Genomic DNA, 14486 nt, shown 5'->3' on the forward strand with positions numbered 1-14486 from the left:
AGACGTTCAGCCCAAGACTTTCCCTTCCATTTTGCAGCGCTCTTTTTGCTCTTGCTTGGTTCTACCACCTTTTGATGGTTCACACTGTTGAAGCTAACCCTCCAGAGTCAAAAATAGAATGCAGCTAGGCACCGCCCAACCGTGGAAAATAAAATAGAAAAAGCATCTGACAGAATATCGACTATAAAAAAGAAAAGGAAACTTCCTGAGACTTTCCCTTCCATTTTTGCAGTCGTTTTTCTCTTGCTTAGTTCTTATACCTTTTGCTGCCTCACACACTTGAAGTTGAAGCTAACTGCTCGGGTTTAGGAGACAAACAGAAGAGAGATTCGCGAACTGAAACTGGCGTGAAAAGTGGAGATGGTTTTTTAATTTAAATATTAAAGATTTAATTATTATTATTATATCATGAAATGAAATAAATGTTATATTATGAAGTGATTTTTTTTTAATTTATATAATGTCATTAAATAATGTTAAACACTAGCTTTTGTAAATAAAATATAATTAAAATTAAAAACAAAAATTAATTTTTTATACTGGAAAAGACCTGATTCACAGTTGAGAGATGCTGTGTTTATAAACACCAGAAAACTTTCACAATGAAAAAGCATGCACGCTGCCGCAAATGGACTTTAAATCAAAAAAGAGAGAAATGCGGTGAGCGTGGATCGAACACGCGACCTTCAGATCTTCAGTCTGACGCTCTCCCAACTGAGCTATCCCCGCCTGTTTGCTGCTTCTTATCTGCTAAGAAATATGAAACAATAAACTTATTCTATAACACATGCATTTTGCGAGGACATCTGTGCATCGTTTCTGCTTTCCGTGCTTTTGTGGTTGTTAGTGGGAAAGAATTTCACATTAGATTGAATTTTCTGGTAAGTTGAAATCTCAACTTTGCTTATTATTGTGGAAATTAGGTTATATATTTCATGTTTAAGAAATTAGGATGCCTGTAATGAAGCTTTACACATCCATAGAATATGCAATTGGATGTTATTTGATGCTGAAAAAAAATAGAGAGGTTTAACTGTACCAAAAATAAATAAATTCAATAACCAAATTTGTTTTTTTTTAATCACCGTTGAAACCTAAAGTGACAATGAATATAAAAAGTGACTGTTGATCTAGGTTTTGATTTTTCGCTTGATGGACTATCAGGCCCTGTTTCTTGAAAAGAAACCCAAGTCTAAATCAATATTAATTGGACCGACATAAATGGACCAAACATATCAAATCTGGGCCACGAGGCATCCCTCTCGCAATAGGGTTCAAGACCTCGCCTCGCTCTCTTTCTTCCACTTTTAGTTACCAGCAGTTGGCGGATCATAACCTGAAAAGTCTTCGCATCGTTTCCGTGTCTCCCTGTTAGCATCGGGAAATTCCATCCTTCTAGTTTCGGCATTTCTTACTCACCAACCACTCCAATGGGATTTTAAAACTCAATTTTCATTTTCACCTGCAAAACTTAAAAAAATAATCATAAAACCTCATAAAATCTATTCTCAAACAAAAACACCATTTAATCACTTAAAACTCTAGAAAATCCATGATTAGAAATAACTTTATAAAAATTAAATTAAATTACAAAATTAATTCCTAATTAGAGAATGGAATTCAAAAAAACAAACAAAACCATTGAAGAATGATTCTTTTTTAAAATAAAACAAAGCACGTTCAGATGTACAGAATTAGCGCTCATCAAAATTAAAAAAGGAGACACATAAAAAAAGAAGAAGCACTTTGGTCAATATTGATGGCTGGTCATTATTAGGGAACCAAACGGGTCAAATTTGGGAACCTGAACAGTTGTTTTCTTTCTTCCCTTCCGGGTGCCCTGAAAATCCTCCCGTCGTTGCCGTTTCACCCATTCCCATCGGAAACTTCCATCTTTCTCATACTACAGTTTAGTTTCGGCATTTTTTATTCACCAACCAGTCCAATGGGTTTGTTCTCACTTATCAATCTGTTGATGCTTCTCCTCTCCAGAAAGGATAACGATGTTTTCTTGAGTTTTAGCCACCACGACATTGGCAAGAATTTTGGCGATCATCTCTACAACGAACTCATTTCTGCTGGGATTCGCACTCTTAGAGATGATGGTGGAATCTACGCAGGACAAAAGTCTGATATCAAGAAAGCGATACAGGAATCCATGATATCGGTTGTTGTGTTCTCTAAAGACTATGCTTCTTCAACAAAGTGCCTGGACCAGCTTGTGCACATCATGGATGCCAGGGATAAAAATGGGCTCCTTGTGCTTCCCGTTTTTTACAACGTTGATCCGTCGGAGGTCAGTGAACAGAAAGGGTTGTTTGAAGAAGCATTTGCTAAACACGAAAAAAGCTTCCATAAGGAAATGGCTAGAGTGCAAAGTTGGAGGGCCTCTCTTAAAGAAGCCGCAGACCTGGCAGGAATGGTGCTGCAGCAAGACAGGTATACAAGTAATTGAATAATTGTTTTACCTTTTCAGATCTTTGCCTTCCATTTTTTTTCTGGATAATCTAACCTAGCTATCATCTAGAAAGGAAACACGAATCTTATCGGTTTAAAATGGGTCAGCCTTAGCCTTTCAATACCAGATTTGATTTGTTCTTGGTTCCAAAGGTTGCGCAGCACTTTCTTGCTGTGTTTATTGATTGTCAAGGAGTAATCCCTAGGACTGATCATACATATAAATGAATAATAGGGACCACAATGTAGAAAAAGCTCCCCATGAACGCTACCAAAAAAAGCAACTTTTTTAATTATTTTGTATGTCAATCTAATCCTTTTTCTTTGATTGTTTTTAATTCAACCTTATAAATAATGGTATTTCGTAATAGAAATATGTAATGCAATGAAAAAGTAATACATCCATACATCCATACATACATATACATACATATACATACATACATACATACATTAAAAAAGCAATATTTTTCATAGTGCATACACGAAAGCATACATAAAAAAAACAAATTATAAAATAAAAAACATAAATATTTTTACAGCCAAACATATCCGAGCACATGAACGAAGAAACTTCCTAAATTAAAAAAACAAAAACCCAACCTTTGGCCTTTCTTCTTTCTTCCAATAAAAAAATCAAGTGAGATCTGCATCTCTTCCAACACAAAAATCTTTGTTTCTTTCGACATATTTCTCTTCGTCAAACCGATGGCTTTCAACCCAGTGATCCAATTCTTGTTTCTTCTCTCGTTGATGCCTAGTACTTACGATGTGTTCTTGAGTTTCCGAGGCAAAGACACCCGCAGGAACTTCACCGACCACCTGTACAAAGCGTTATCTAGAGAAGGGATTCCCACTTTCAGAGACGACGATGGAGTACGGAGAGGAGAGAACATTGAGTTAGAAATCAAGAAAGCAATTAACGAAACAAAACTATCCATTATTGTGTTTTCTAAAGAGTACGCTTCTTCGAGATGGTGTCTTGACGAGCTAGAGATGATCATGGAACGTAGAAGAACTGTTGGGCACATAGTGTTTCCAGTTTTCTACGACGTTGATCCATCTGAGGTGGGGGCCCAAACAGGGAGATATGGTGAAGAGTTTGCTAAGCATGAGATACATTTCAAGGACCGGGTGGAGGGGTGGAGGAAGGCTCTTAAAGAAGTTGTATACATGGAAGGAATGGTCTTAGAAGACGGGTACTAACTTCTTGTTTTCTTCGAAATTTACTGCACCGATAGCTTATATTTTTGAATCAGCTAAAGCATTTAGGAATACTTGATTTGACCTTGATCATTCCATACTCGAACATCACGGTTGAGCCACATAGCTAGGGGGTTGTTTTTTCTTGCTAGTTAACATGTGAGAAGACATTCAATTACCTGGAACCGTGATTGCCAACTATCCTAGGGGAAAAGAGTTTGACGAGAATGAAAGAAATCTTGCAACTTACTAGATAAACGATGACATTGAAGGGATGTTGATGGACATTTCAAAAATTATTTTTGAAAGTAAATTAAATTCCAGAATCTTTGCAAGGAAATCCAAACTTAGATTGCTCAGGATTTATAATTCTGGTGTTAAAAATAACTGAAAAGTGATCCTTCCTCATGGCTGGCGTCAAGTTCCTTTCATAGGAGATGAGATACTGCATTGGGATGAATAATTGTTTTTGGTTCTTTATGATAACTACAAGACGCTATCATTTAGAGAGGAAACAAGAATCTTATCGATTTAAAATATGCAAGCCTTAGCAATTGTGAGCACCTATCTATGCCAGATTTTTACAAAGGCTATAAATTAACCTTGAGAGATTGAAGCTTCAATTTTGTTGTGCAAGTTTAATATGGTCAAGGTTACTTCACCGATTCAATATCGAGACAAGCTCATTGATTTGGATCCAAGAAACTGCACATGCCTTATCTGTCTTCCGAGTAGATTTCGTTAAAGATTTCCTATCTCTTAATCTCTCTAACTGTTCAAATGTTAATAAAAAGCATGCAGTTGGTACCAACACATTGAAAACGATTCCTTGAACTTCAATTGTCATAGTGCTAGACTGCTAGTAATCTCAGTTATCTGTCTGTTTTATGTCCAGAACCTGTGGCTGTGTTTGATATGACGTATAGGGAAAGGATGTTTTGATAACCCTTTTCATTTCGTGAAGCAAAAACATTGAAGCCATTCTAGAAATGCCAAAAAATAAACGAAAGAAACCTAACTCTGCCTTGATTTCATTACTGAAGCTATAATCACAAACGTTTCTGTGTCTTTTTCAAAGAAAGAAAAAACAAAGGTGTTCTGCATAAGTGCACTGGTCGATGTAGAACTCTCTCTCCTAAACCAATTGAAGTAGCGATGAGCCTGTGAATCAATTGCTACTGCAGTATTGTCTCTCGATTCATTAGGCATCTTCGAAACACATGCATGGAATTCTTCTTGCTTGCTTCAGCATCTCTAAATTAGTGATAAGTGTATGACATGTTTACCCAAACTTAACTATCATGGCCATTCAACTTACAAGTTATTTAAACAGTAACGGGATCTGAGGATGATAAACAAGGGCTGGTTCGTTAATTAGCCTCAATTCAAATGTAATTATTTTTGTTTTTCATGTTCTTTAAAAAAAGACCGACCAAGCAGATTTCAATCCTACTCTTAGGATTGCATTGGAAATTTCTGATGGTATATCCACACAAACACCAGCACTAGAAATCATGGTATCACCTCATGCTGGACATTTAATATTCATCATATATAGTCTAGTTAAGTTGCATAAAGACAGCCATAAAAACTAGAACAAACTGAAATAACAGCTAAAAAATGACTATCAAGCTACAGAGCACCTTTAAATCCCCCACGACAGCATCCATGAATGATAATACATCAGCTTATCTGTGCTTGTAGTAAAAAAATGAGCTTATTCATTTAGTTAGCTGAGGAACTTAATTTGTTCACAATTTGATTTGTTCTTGGTTCGAGCTGCCTTAATCATCATGTTAAAAGGTTATGCAGCAGTACGTTGTTGTGTTTTTTGATTGTCAAGGATAACTTCCTAGGATTCATGCATGTTGACAAATGAAATGACACATGCAATGGAGCCTTTTTGTTCCATGTTCATTGAAAAATAATTCATGGACTTTTGAAAAAATAGTAGAAAAATAATATTAAGATCTATAATAGTCTTTGCAAACATGGACCTCCCTCAAGAACTAAGTCCCTTTTCTGAGTAGATGAGATATTTACATAGGGATGGATGTCTCTGAGATGTTTGCCTTGTAATTAAATTTTGATCGGAACCCTTTCTGAGCTTGAGGCTGACCGATCTAGCAAGGTCAAGCAAGTCTGGGAAGGAGACCCGAATCTTTGCAGTTTAAGAAGTTCAACCTTAACAATTCTAGATCTGCAGAGGATATTGTACAAGTGTGGTCGTGTTTCTTAATTTGTCAATTCAGCATCCACCCATCTGCATCGATGTATTCCAAGCTGATTTTTTTTGCTGTATATGTCTCTTCTTCTTCTTCTTGTTCTATGTTGATCTGATGAGGAATTAGCAAATTAATCCGTGATTTAATTTGTATGAATGTGTGTTTTGCAGGTATGAGTCAAAGTTCATAGAGTCGATTGTTAAAGAGATCGCAGATAAACTAAACCTCTCACGGCCTCACGTCCCTCCGTCCTCGGTACCACTGTCGTCAGCCCTCCGCCCACCTTCATATTTTTTTGGTCTTTTACGAGAGTGGAGGAGGTCTTTCTTTCAGACCCCCTCTCTCTTTTTATTTTTTTTGTCTTCGTCAGTTGAGAGCAGGCTACCTGCTCTCAACTGACGAAGACAAAAAAAATAAAAAAAAAGATAGGGGGGGGGGGCGGTGGGGGTAAAGCAGAAGTGTGAATCAATAGGAACTAAGCACGTGGATATGTGTCGGCTGATGAGAACAAAAGGCTGAAAAGAATGGTCCCACAGCCCACCAACTTTATCAAAGCATGGATGGATGAATTAATTTAAAGGAATGTACTTCAATGAATGCTTCAATGAATAACTTTGTATCTTTGATCCTTATGACTGTTAACTTATTGAAGAATTTTCAGCTCAAAATGAGATGATGCATAATCAAGTCTAAATGATCTTTTGACATATGACTGCTACAAGTGCATGCTTAGGGTTCTTCTCAACTATATTCTGTGTAAATTTTTAAATTATTTTTTAACACTTGAGAATAACAATACGAAAGAATAAAATTTTTCTAAGCTATGAATCTTAAAACTGAAAAAACAAACTTTTTTAATCAACAAACTTACCATTGATTTTATAAATACGCGCAAACGACAATATAAAAAAAATTCATAACCTAAGATGTGCAATCAAAGATTAATTAATGAATGGAAAAGTCATCACACAAGTTTCTAAAATTAAGCTAATATAATTAGTCTTAGAAGGAGTCTAAGTTACATTTTGGTGTAAGAAAAGGTGTCAATATTTATAAATATATTAAAATATAAAATGAAAAATGAAAAAAATTACAATAAAAATTACAATAATCTCTTTGAAGCATTATAAAATTAAAAAAATATTAAAAAAGGTTAACCAAAAATTTTAAAAAATAAAAAATAAGATAGTTATTAAAATTTAAATAAAAAACATTAATTAAAATTAAAAACAAAGATCAAGCCGCATGCTTTGCTAGGACCTTATAGCCTAGGTTCACGAACCTTTTTTTTTTTTTAGTTTTAGACGATATCATCTATGCCAATTATTTTCTTGTAAACAGATGATAATTTGTTTATTAAGATAGATGACATTTCATCTTTTATACCAGCCTCTACTCATTTCTAGTTGTTGAAAAATTAAAGTTTGGACTGGGATCCTAAAATTTATTTCTCAACCCCTTTTCACTTGAAAAACATTCTAAAAACCATTGAAAACCAACTTTTAATCTCAAAACAACTTTTAATCTCTCTAAAAAAAATAAAAAATTAAACAAATAAAAAAAACATCAACTATCTCAATCTACTTTTTCTAGCATGATTAGAGGAAAGCACCACTTTCATGGAATTTTTCTAAAAAAAAAAAAAAATAGATGGACACCATGATAACCTTTTTTGGTGACAGGAATGTCCATGTTTAATATCTTTTAGTGATTTTGTCTATCTTCTTTCAACATTCAATAACTAAAACAGAAAACAAATTAAGTTTGAGATCAAAATTTGAAATGCAAAAATAATAGGGATAAAGCAATAGGTTAATTAAAAACTATAGAGCAAATATAACTTTTCTATGCCAATATCTAAATGGGATTTGTTTTTGTGAAATTTTATCCTTCTTTTTTTAATTTCTATATTTAACCATAAATAAAGATTTATTTTGCAAGATTGGTATTTAATTCATAACCAGAACATCCTCAAAATACCTCTCGACACTTTTTAATGTGTAAAAAAAAATACAAATTTAAAGAAATATTAACATACAAAACCATGCTAATATAATTTAAGAGGGTGAAATTGAGATTAAGAAATTCAATGAAGAAAATGCAAGAAACAAAATGGGTTTCACTGTTCATATGCTAAAACAAAATGGGGTTTCGCTGTATATAAACACAACAGTAAAATGCCATTAATGCACTTTTCCTGTTAGAAATTATGAATTCTATCCCTTCTATCCTTTTGAACAAGTATGATAAAAAAAAAAAGAAGAGGAAAGACAAAAAAAGTATGATAAAATGTTGCTTTATGATTTCTCATCATCTCTGCACATTGATTTGTGCTAAACATAACATGGTACAGAGTGAGAGAAGAACAAGTATCAACATTAAGAGATTGCATATCAAATTTTGACACTGTAAACCACTTGCTCTTAGACATGACTGATCTTGGGAATATTTAGTTTATTATCAACTTTCATAAAATATATTTGAGAATGAAATTAAAACAATACAAACTCGAAATTCAAGAATAAAATTATCAAATTTGAGAGTCAATTGATCAAAAATTAAAGAATTAATAAGTTTGAGAATTTAATTAAAATTTGGATTAGTTTAATTAATGAAATCATGAGTTTAATTAAAGAATTAATAAGTTTGCAGAATTAATTAAACTTTGATTTAATTAATTAAAAAAATCAGTAACTTAATTGAAGAAATAACAAAGTTTGAAGCTAATTCAAGGCATGATTGCAGGAAATTAAAGTTCAAGGACCAAATTGAATAATGCAGAAATCCAGGACTGTTGTGTAAATAACACTATAACTTAGGGATTCAATTGAAATTAATCTGAGGGCAAACTTAAAAGAAATATTTGATTATTTGGGATCCAAATGTTAAATTGCTGAAGTCTACGGGCCAAAATGATCATTTCTGCCGAAACGGCACCGTTGCTGGGTGAAACAGTCATGCTCGTCTTCTTCGTTCTGATTCAACAGGTGAGCTGGAAAAGTTGCAGTGATTTCGATATTGAAAATAATCAAAATTGTTTTAAGAATCTTGTTTTCATTAGATCAAATCAGATGATATGAGAAACAAATAAGATTCTTCAAGTTTCAACAGGTTTGAAGACAATGAAAGAAGCTGTGTACACATTTTAACTTAAAAAAAAGAGAATCGTATCAATTTATGGAAACCGGTTTAAATTAACTTGTTTTGACTTGATTTGATTTGGTTTATGCTGTTTAAAAATCAGCAAAACTGAAAAATAAAAACTTAGCATGATTTCTGGCCACACGTTCCCATAATCTCAAATTCCTTGCTCATCTTAACCAATGCTTCTCTACACCAGGTAATTTGAATTCAATTAAAGGATGATAAAGCAAGCATGGATCATTATATTGTCTGTGCAACTCACAGCCACTAGCAAAGGAAAATCAACACAGGCATAATTCTATTTTTCATCTCACAACAGATCTGCTCCAATCACAGCTGGATTATTCTTTGATGAGTATCAAATGGGTTTTGGGGTGTTCTTGGGCTACTGTGGTTTTTTACTGTTGGTTTTTTACATTTGGGTTAGTTTTAGGAAAGAGAGAGAGAGAGAGAGAGAGAGAGAGATGGTGGAGGTTGTATCTGCTTGCCATGTTAGAGCTTTTTTAAATTGTTATTTTTCTCGCTTTAATTTTTTTCAGTTTTGTTTCTCACATTTTTCTGTCATCATATATGAAAAAAGAAGAGGTAATGGAAGATTAAGTTAAAGGTGGAGTAACAAGTTAAGTAGCAATGGAAGCTGCCATAAATCAATTTAATACATGAATTAATGTAAAAAATATGTCAATATTATAAATATATTTTAGGTATTTATGATTTTTTAACATGGAAATAAAAAGATATTGTTTGCCGCTTAATAAAACAAATTTTAAAAATATATGAACCAACAAATCAAAAATAATTGTTAATTATAATTAAATACTAAAATGAAAAGATAATATTTCCAATAAAGTAAAAGGTAAATGCACATGCAAATATTTAACCCCGACTACTCTTTGTATTTTCTATTTTTTTATTTATTATATGTTAGAAGTTGATTCTAGCAACCAAGGACACTTTTTTTTTATTTTTTTTTATAAATATGTCACATAAATATAATTTATTTATATAAAATGAAAAATGAAAAAAATAAAAATAAATTACAATAATCTCTTTGGAGATTTATGAAATTAAAAAAATAACATTAAAAATTAATTACTATTAAACAAAGATTAACTAAACAATTTTAAAAAATAAAAGATAAGGTATCCACATCAAGAAATATGATATGTGTGCGTGAGGACAAGAAATGGAACCAAGAAAATTAATGATCAGAGTGTAGAAACTTTTGAAACAATCATTTCATTTTACTGATATTTTCTTCATTGTTAAGAAGTGCTCGTGGGGATTGCTCTTTTTGATATTCGTGACTTAAATGATCCAAGTTATTCATATCAAGTCTTTGAGATTTCTGGAGGTTTTATAGCCTCGTCAATGCTGGTTCTGTGCCTTTCTCTGTTCAGTTTATAGGTTGCTTCCTCTGCCATGATGAACTTCTTTGGCTTATAAGAAAAGAGACATTTACTCATTATCAACCCATCAAAATCCTGCTATATCATCATTTGAATTCAGAGGGTACTTTTTGGTTCTATGCTTCGGACAAGAGAGTTTAGCAACTGAGTAGAAAGATGATGATAGTTCAAGCAAGGTCATCTCGTTGTACCTGAACATTGCATTAGTTTTTTGCTGAAAATCTATGTGAGAAGAGAAGTACAAGGCAGACAAAACATGGTGAAGTGTGGAAGTTGAACAATCATCTTATTCCGCTATGAAATTCATTTTTTCTGCAGTTCATCCTTTTACAGTGTTACATCCGTGTTCTACTTGCAATCTCATGAAGTTTCAAGGTGACAAGGCAGCTCTTCTCCCGTCCTTTTGTTTTTAACTAAAACTCAAAACTCCACTTATACTTTATGGAAAAAGCATACAAAACCTTCAAAATAAAATAAATAAGCAGAAAAGGCAAGAAAACAACTGGAAGTCTCTTGGGTTTTCGAGCTGCTGGCTAGAACAAGTAAATTATTGATTACAGGCCATGCATGTCATGATTTTACACTTCGGGCTTTTGATATTTCAGGCAGTGTTTTAAAACCCGGACCAGCTCGGCGGGTCGACCCGGGACCCGGTCCAGGTGGAGGCCAAAACCCGCTTGGGAATTGGCCCGGTGAAACCCGGTCGACCCGGCCAAACCCGGGTGAGACCCGATCATTTTTTTTTATTTTCCCTGTCATTAAACGATGTCATTTAATGACATCTAAAATCCTAAAACGCTGAACATCAAAGACAGAAGAAGAACGAAGCACTTAACCTAATCTGTCTTTGAAAATTGAACGGAGCAGAAGAAGAACGAAGCAGAAGAAGAACGAAGCAATTAACCATTGATCTCTGCGAAAAAGGTTTGAATCTCCTTCTTTCACTCTCTGTTTTGTTTATTCTTGGCTGTTTTCTCATTTCTGGATTTTGGCATCAATTTCAGTTTCAAGTTTCAACCCGATTCAAGTTCATCCTTCTTTCACTCGCTGCCATCGATTTCTCTGGATTGATTTCTGCATCAATTTCGCTAGCCCAGTCACCTCAGCCCTCAGGTATGTTTCTCCAAACTGATTGCTACTATAGTTTCTGTATTTTCTTCTACTAGTGACCTCTGTTTCTATAGCTCGATTTCTGCATCAATTCTATTCTTCTGTGTTGTTTGTTTGCATGATGAATTGTAGAATGCTATTACCATGGTTTTGTTTTATGAACTCTCTGCCGATTCATTGTTCGTTCATTTGTTTGATGTTGTGATGGACTTATGGTGTTGCTAATGGTTTGGCAGTGAATGATGTTATGGTGTTACCAATGGTTTGATGCTGTTATCTCTGTTTTTATATAGTTTTTTTGGGTTGACTCGGGTTAACCCGGGTCAACCCATCTGACCCATGACCCGATCACTTGACCGGATCAATGACCGAGTCGGGTTTCAAAACTGTGCTCAAAGTCAGGGGCTTCACAACCTCCCTCGTAAAGTCAGGGCCATCCCTTCCAAAGTGACCATAAGCAGCTGTCTTCAAGAACCTTCCATTGCCACCCCTCTTAAGATCCAAGCTAATGGCAATCATTCCGGGTCTGAAATCGAAGTTTTCCTTCACGATGCTGAGGATTTCCTTATCTGGGATCTTTCCTGTACCATATGTGTCAACAAGAACTGACAATGGTTCGGGCACACCTATAGCATAAGAGACTTGAACAATGCATCGGCGAGCAAGACCACTTGCAACAATGCTCCTGCCTGCCTGCCTAACAATACAGGCACCACTCCTGTCTACCTTGGTAGGGTCCTTGCCGGAGAAGGCACCACCACCATGTGCACCCCAACCACCATAAGTATCGATAATAATTTTACGCCCAGTAAGTCCAGCATCACATGTGTGTGGTCCACCAATGACGAATCGCCCTGATGGATTGAGGTGGAATATGATCTTCTTATCAAGGTTCTTCTCAGGGATGACTGGCTTGATAACATGCTCTTTGAGGTCAGCAGCAATCTCATCTTTGGTAATATATAGTTTCATCATGCTGTGTGGAAATTAGAACAGTGTGTATGCGAACTGGAACCCTAAGGGCGATTCGTAAGATGACCAAGCACACCCTGTGCAATATCAGGGCTCTGCTGCTCAATGTTAACTAAGACATTGCATTTGTCTGCTTCAAGACCAGCATCATCAGAAATAAATCCTGTTGAACGACAAGTGCTGCGCACAATCTTCTAATAATCTACCTTTTCTTTTGTGGTGATCTCTCCGAAGACCATAGCCATGTTCGTCTTGGTACAAATCTCACACGCAACCTTGCTTTCTGGATCTTGCTGAAGGCAGGCATCTAGGATTGCATCAGAAATTTGATCACAGAGCTTGTCAGGTGACCCTCATTCACATATTCTTAGACTACTTGTGTGATTTTTTTGCAGTTAAAAAATATTTTTGAATTTTTTTATATTTTTAAATCGTTTTAATATTAAAAATAAATTTTAAAAAATAAAAACATATTATTTTAATATATTTTTAAATAAAATATATTAAAAAACAACCAATATTAAAATCTCAAACACTACCGATTTTAATATTAACTTCTACGTAATTCAAAGTCTATAAACTTGATTTAGTCCTCACAATCATGTTGAAAGGGTAAACAATTTTTTTTCTCAATTAACGACTGAGCTATAAATTGAAAGTTCTTACTGAACTTAAAGTACGAGGGAGATTCTGTTATTGTTATCTTGAACTAGATTCTATTGTTGTTAGACAAACTATGCCTATATATGAATGCATCCACATATTTGGATAGAAGTTGGCATAATTAGAACAAAATTCTGGCAATCCTGGGTGCTATAATTGAAGCTATGCGCCTGACAAAGGAGAAGTGGCGTGCTGAGTGGTTGGTTGGTCACTCCTTTACAGCTGGAGTTCATTATTTTGGTCCATCACCAGTAAGATTTTCGGTGGTGAAAATGCACATGGAAAAGTATTTATTTTCGTATCTGGTCATTTTATATTGATAAAACAAGTTTAAGGGCTATCTAAAAATATCAACATGTGCATCTAGATTTGAAGGATAGTTCACTCTATTTATTTTTACGATTTAAAAATATTTTTTAAAAATTAATTTTTTGTTTTAAATTAATATATTTTTAATATTTTTAAATCATTTTAATATACTAATATCATATTATTTTAATACATTTTCAAATAAAATATATTATAATCTGCAAGACATCCAGAAAACTCACTCACAGGTTTATTTTTTTTTTTTTTAATAAAAAAATGAGTATACAACGCTTTGTCTTTCAGTGTAAATTCCACCCCCTCAAGTTATTAAAAAATTGAAGTTTGATTTTTAGGATTTTAAAAGTTAATTTTCAATTTATTTTTATTTAAAAAACTTTAAAAAAAATTATAAAAACATCATAAAACTTATTTTTAAAGAAAAATATTATTTAAAACGTGTTTGAAAGTGTATGTTATGATTGTTTTTAAAATTAATTTTTATTTAAAAATGTATTAAAATAATATATATTTTTTATTTTTTAAAAATTATTTTTTGATATCAACTCATCAAAATAATTTAAAAACATAAAAAAAATATTAATTTGAAATAAAAAAAATAAAAAAAATTTAATTTTTTTTAAAAAATATTTTTAAAAACAGAAAAATAAATAGGGCTTTAATCATTTAAAACTCTAGAAAATCCACGATCAACAAAATTAATTCCTAATAAGGGAATGGAATTCAAAAAAATCAAGAGAAAGTGCATGAAGCAGTGATGTACAGGTATGAAGCAGGTACTATTTTAAAGAGAAAGTGCTTGAAAGGACATGCTCTGGGTGATATCCTTCAGATCTTGAACATGGTAATTGGCTATAAAAAATGGATCATACATCATCCATCAGGATGGCAACCAATTAGCATTACACTATCAGAGATTGAGAGCGATTAATGGTCTGCAGAGGGCACATAATATTAACTATGGTAAGGGAAGGGG

General features: G+C 33.6%; 2 protein-coding genes and 1 non-coding gene across 4 annotated transcripts; 1 reads left to right on the forward strand and 2 right to left on the reverse strand.

Moving 5' to 3' along the window:
- Positions 1-656: 656 nt before the first annotated feature.
- Positions 657-729, reverse strand: TRNAF-GAA (transfer RNA phenylalanine (anticodon GAA)). Its single transcript has one exon. It is a non-coding gene; the product is annotated as a tRNA-Phe (tRNA).
- A 978-nt stretch (positions 730-1707) lies between these two features.
- LOC118034955 (toll/interleukin-1 receptor-like protein) lies at positions 1708-6592 on the forward strand. Of its 2 annotated transcripts, none has more exons than XM_035040414.2 (2): positions 1708-2439; positions 6056-6592. In XM_035040414.2, exons 1-2 carry the CDS (start codon positions 1946-1948, stop codon positions 6282-6284), a joined length of 723 nt encoding a protein of 240 aa, XP_034896305.1. In that variant the 5' UTR covers positions 1708-1945; the 3' UTR covers positions 6285-6592. The 2 variants fall into 2 exon arrangements, with proteins under 2 accessions (XP_034896305.1, XP_034896306.1); XM_035040415.2 differs by lacking the exon at positions 1708-2439 and adding an exon at positions 2888-3656 and having other exon boundaries at positions 6056-6568.
- Positions 6593-11896: 5304 nt separating this feature from the next.
- LOC118035011 (S-adenosylmethionine synthase 1-like) lies at positions 11897-12765 on the reverse strand. The gene is given in 3 exon segments (XM_073409174.1): positions 11897-12508; positions 12510-12632; positions 12727-12765. Coding segments are annotated over 3 exon segments (774 nt in total).
- Between the last annotated feature and the right edge of the window lie 1721 nt (positions 12766-14486).

The sequence above is a fragment of the Populus alba genome, chromosome 5 (genome assembly GCF_005239225.2).
Source record: "Populus alba chromosome 5, ASM523922v2, whole genome shotgun sequence".
Lineage (NCBI taxonomy): Eukaryota > Viridiplantae > Streptophyta > Magnoliopsida > Malpighiales > Salicaceae > Populus > Populus alba.

Excerpts from the sequence above, each read along its gene's own strand:
- LOC118034955 (XM_035040414.2), top strand. The coding sequence starts at position 1,946 with ATGGGTTTGTTCTCACTTATCAATCTGTTGATGCTTCTCCTCTCCAGA. Across the intron at positions 2,440-6,055 it reads ATGGTGCTGCAGCAAGACAG|GTATGAGTCAAAGTTCATAG; the intron begins GTATACAAGTAA and ends TGTGTTTTGCAG.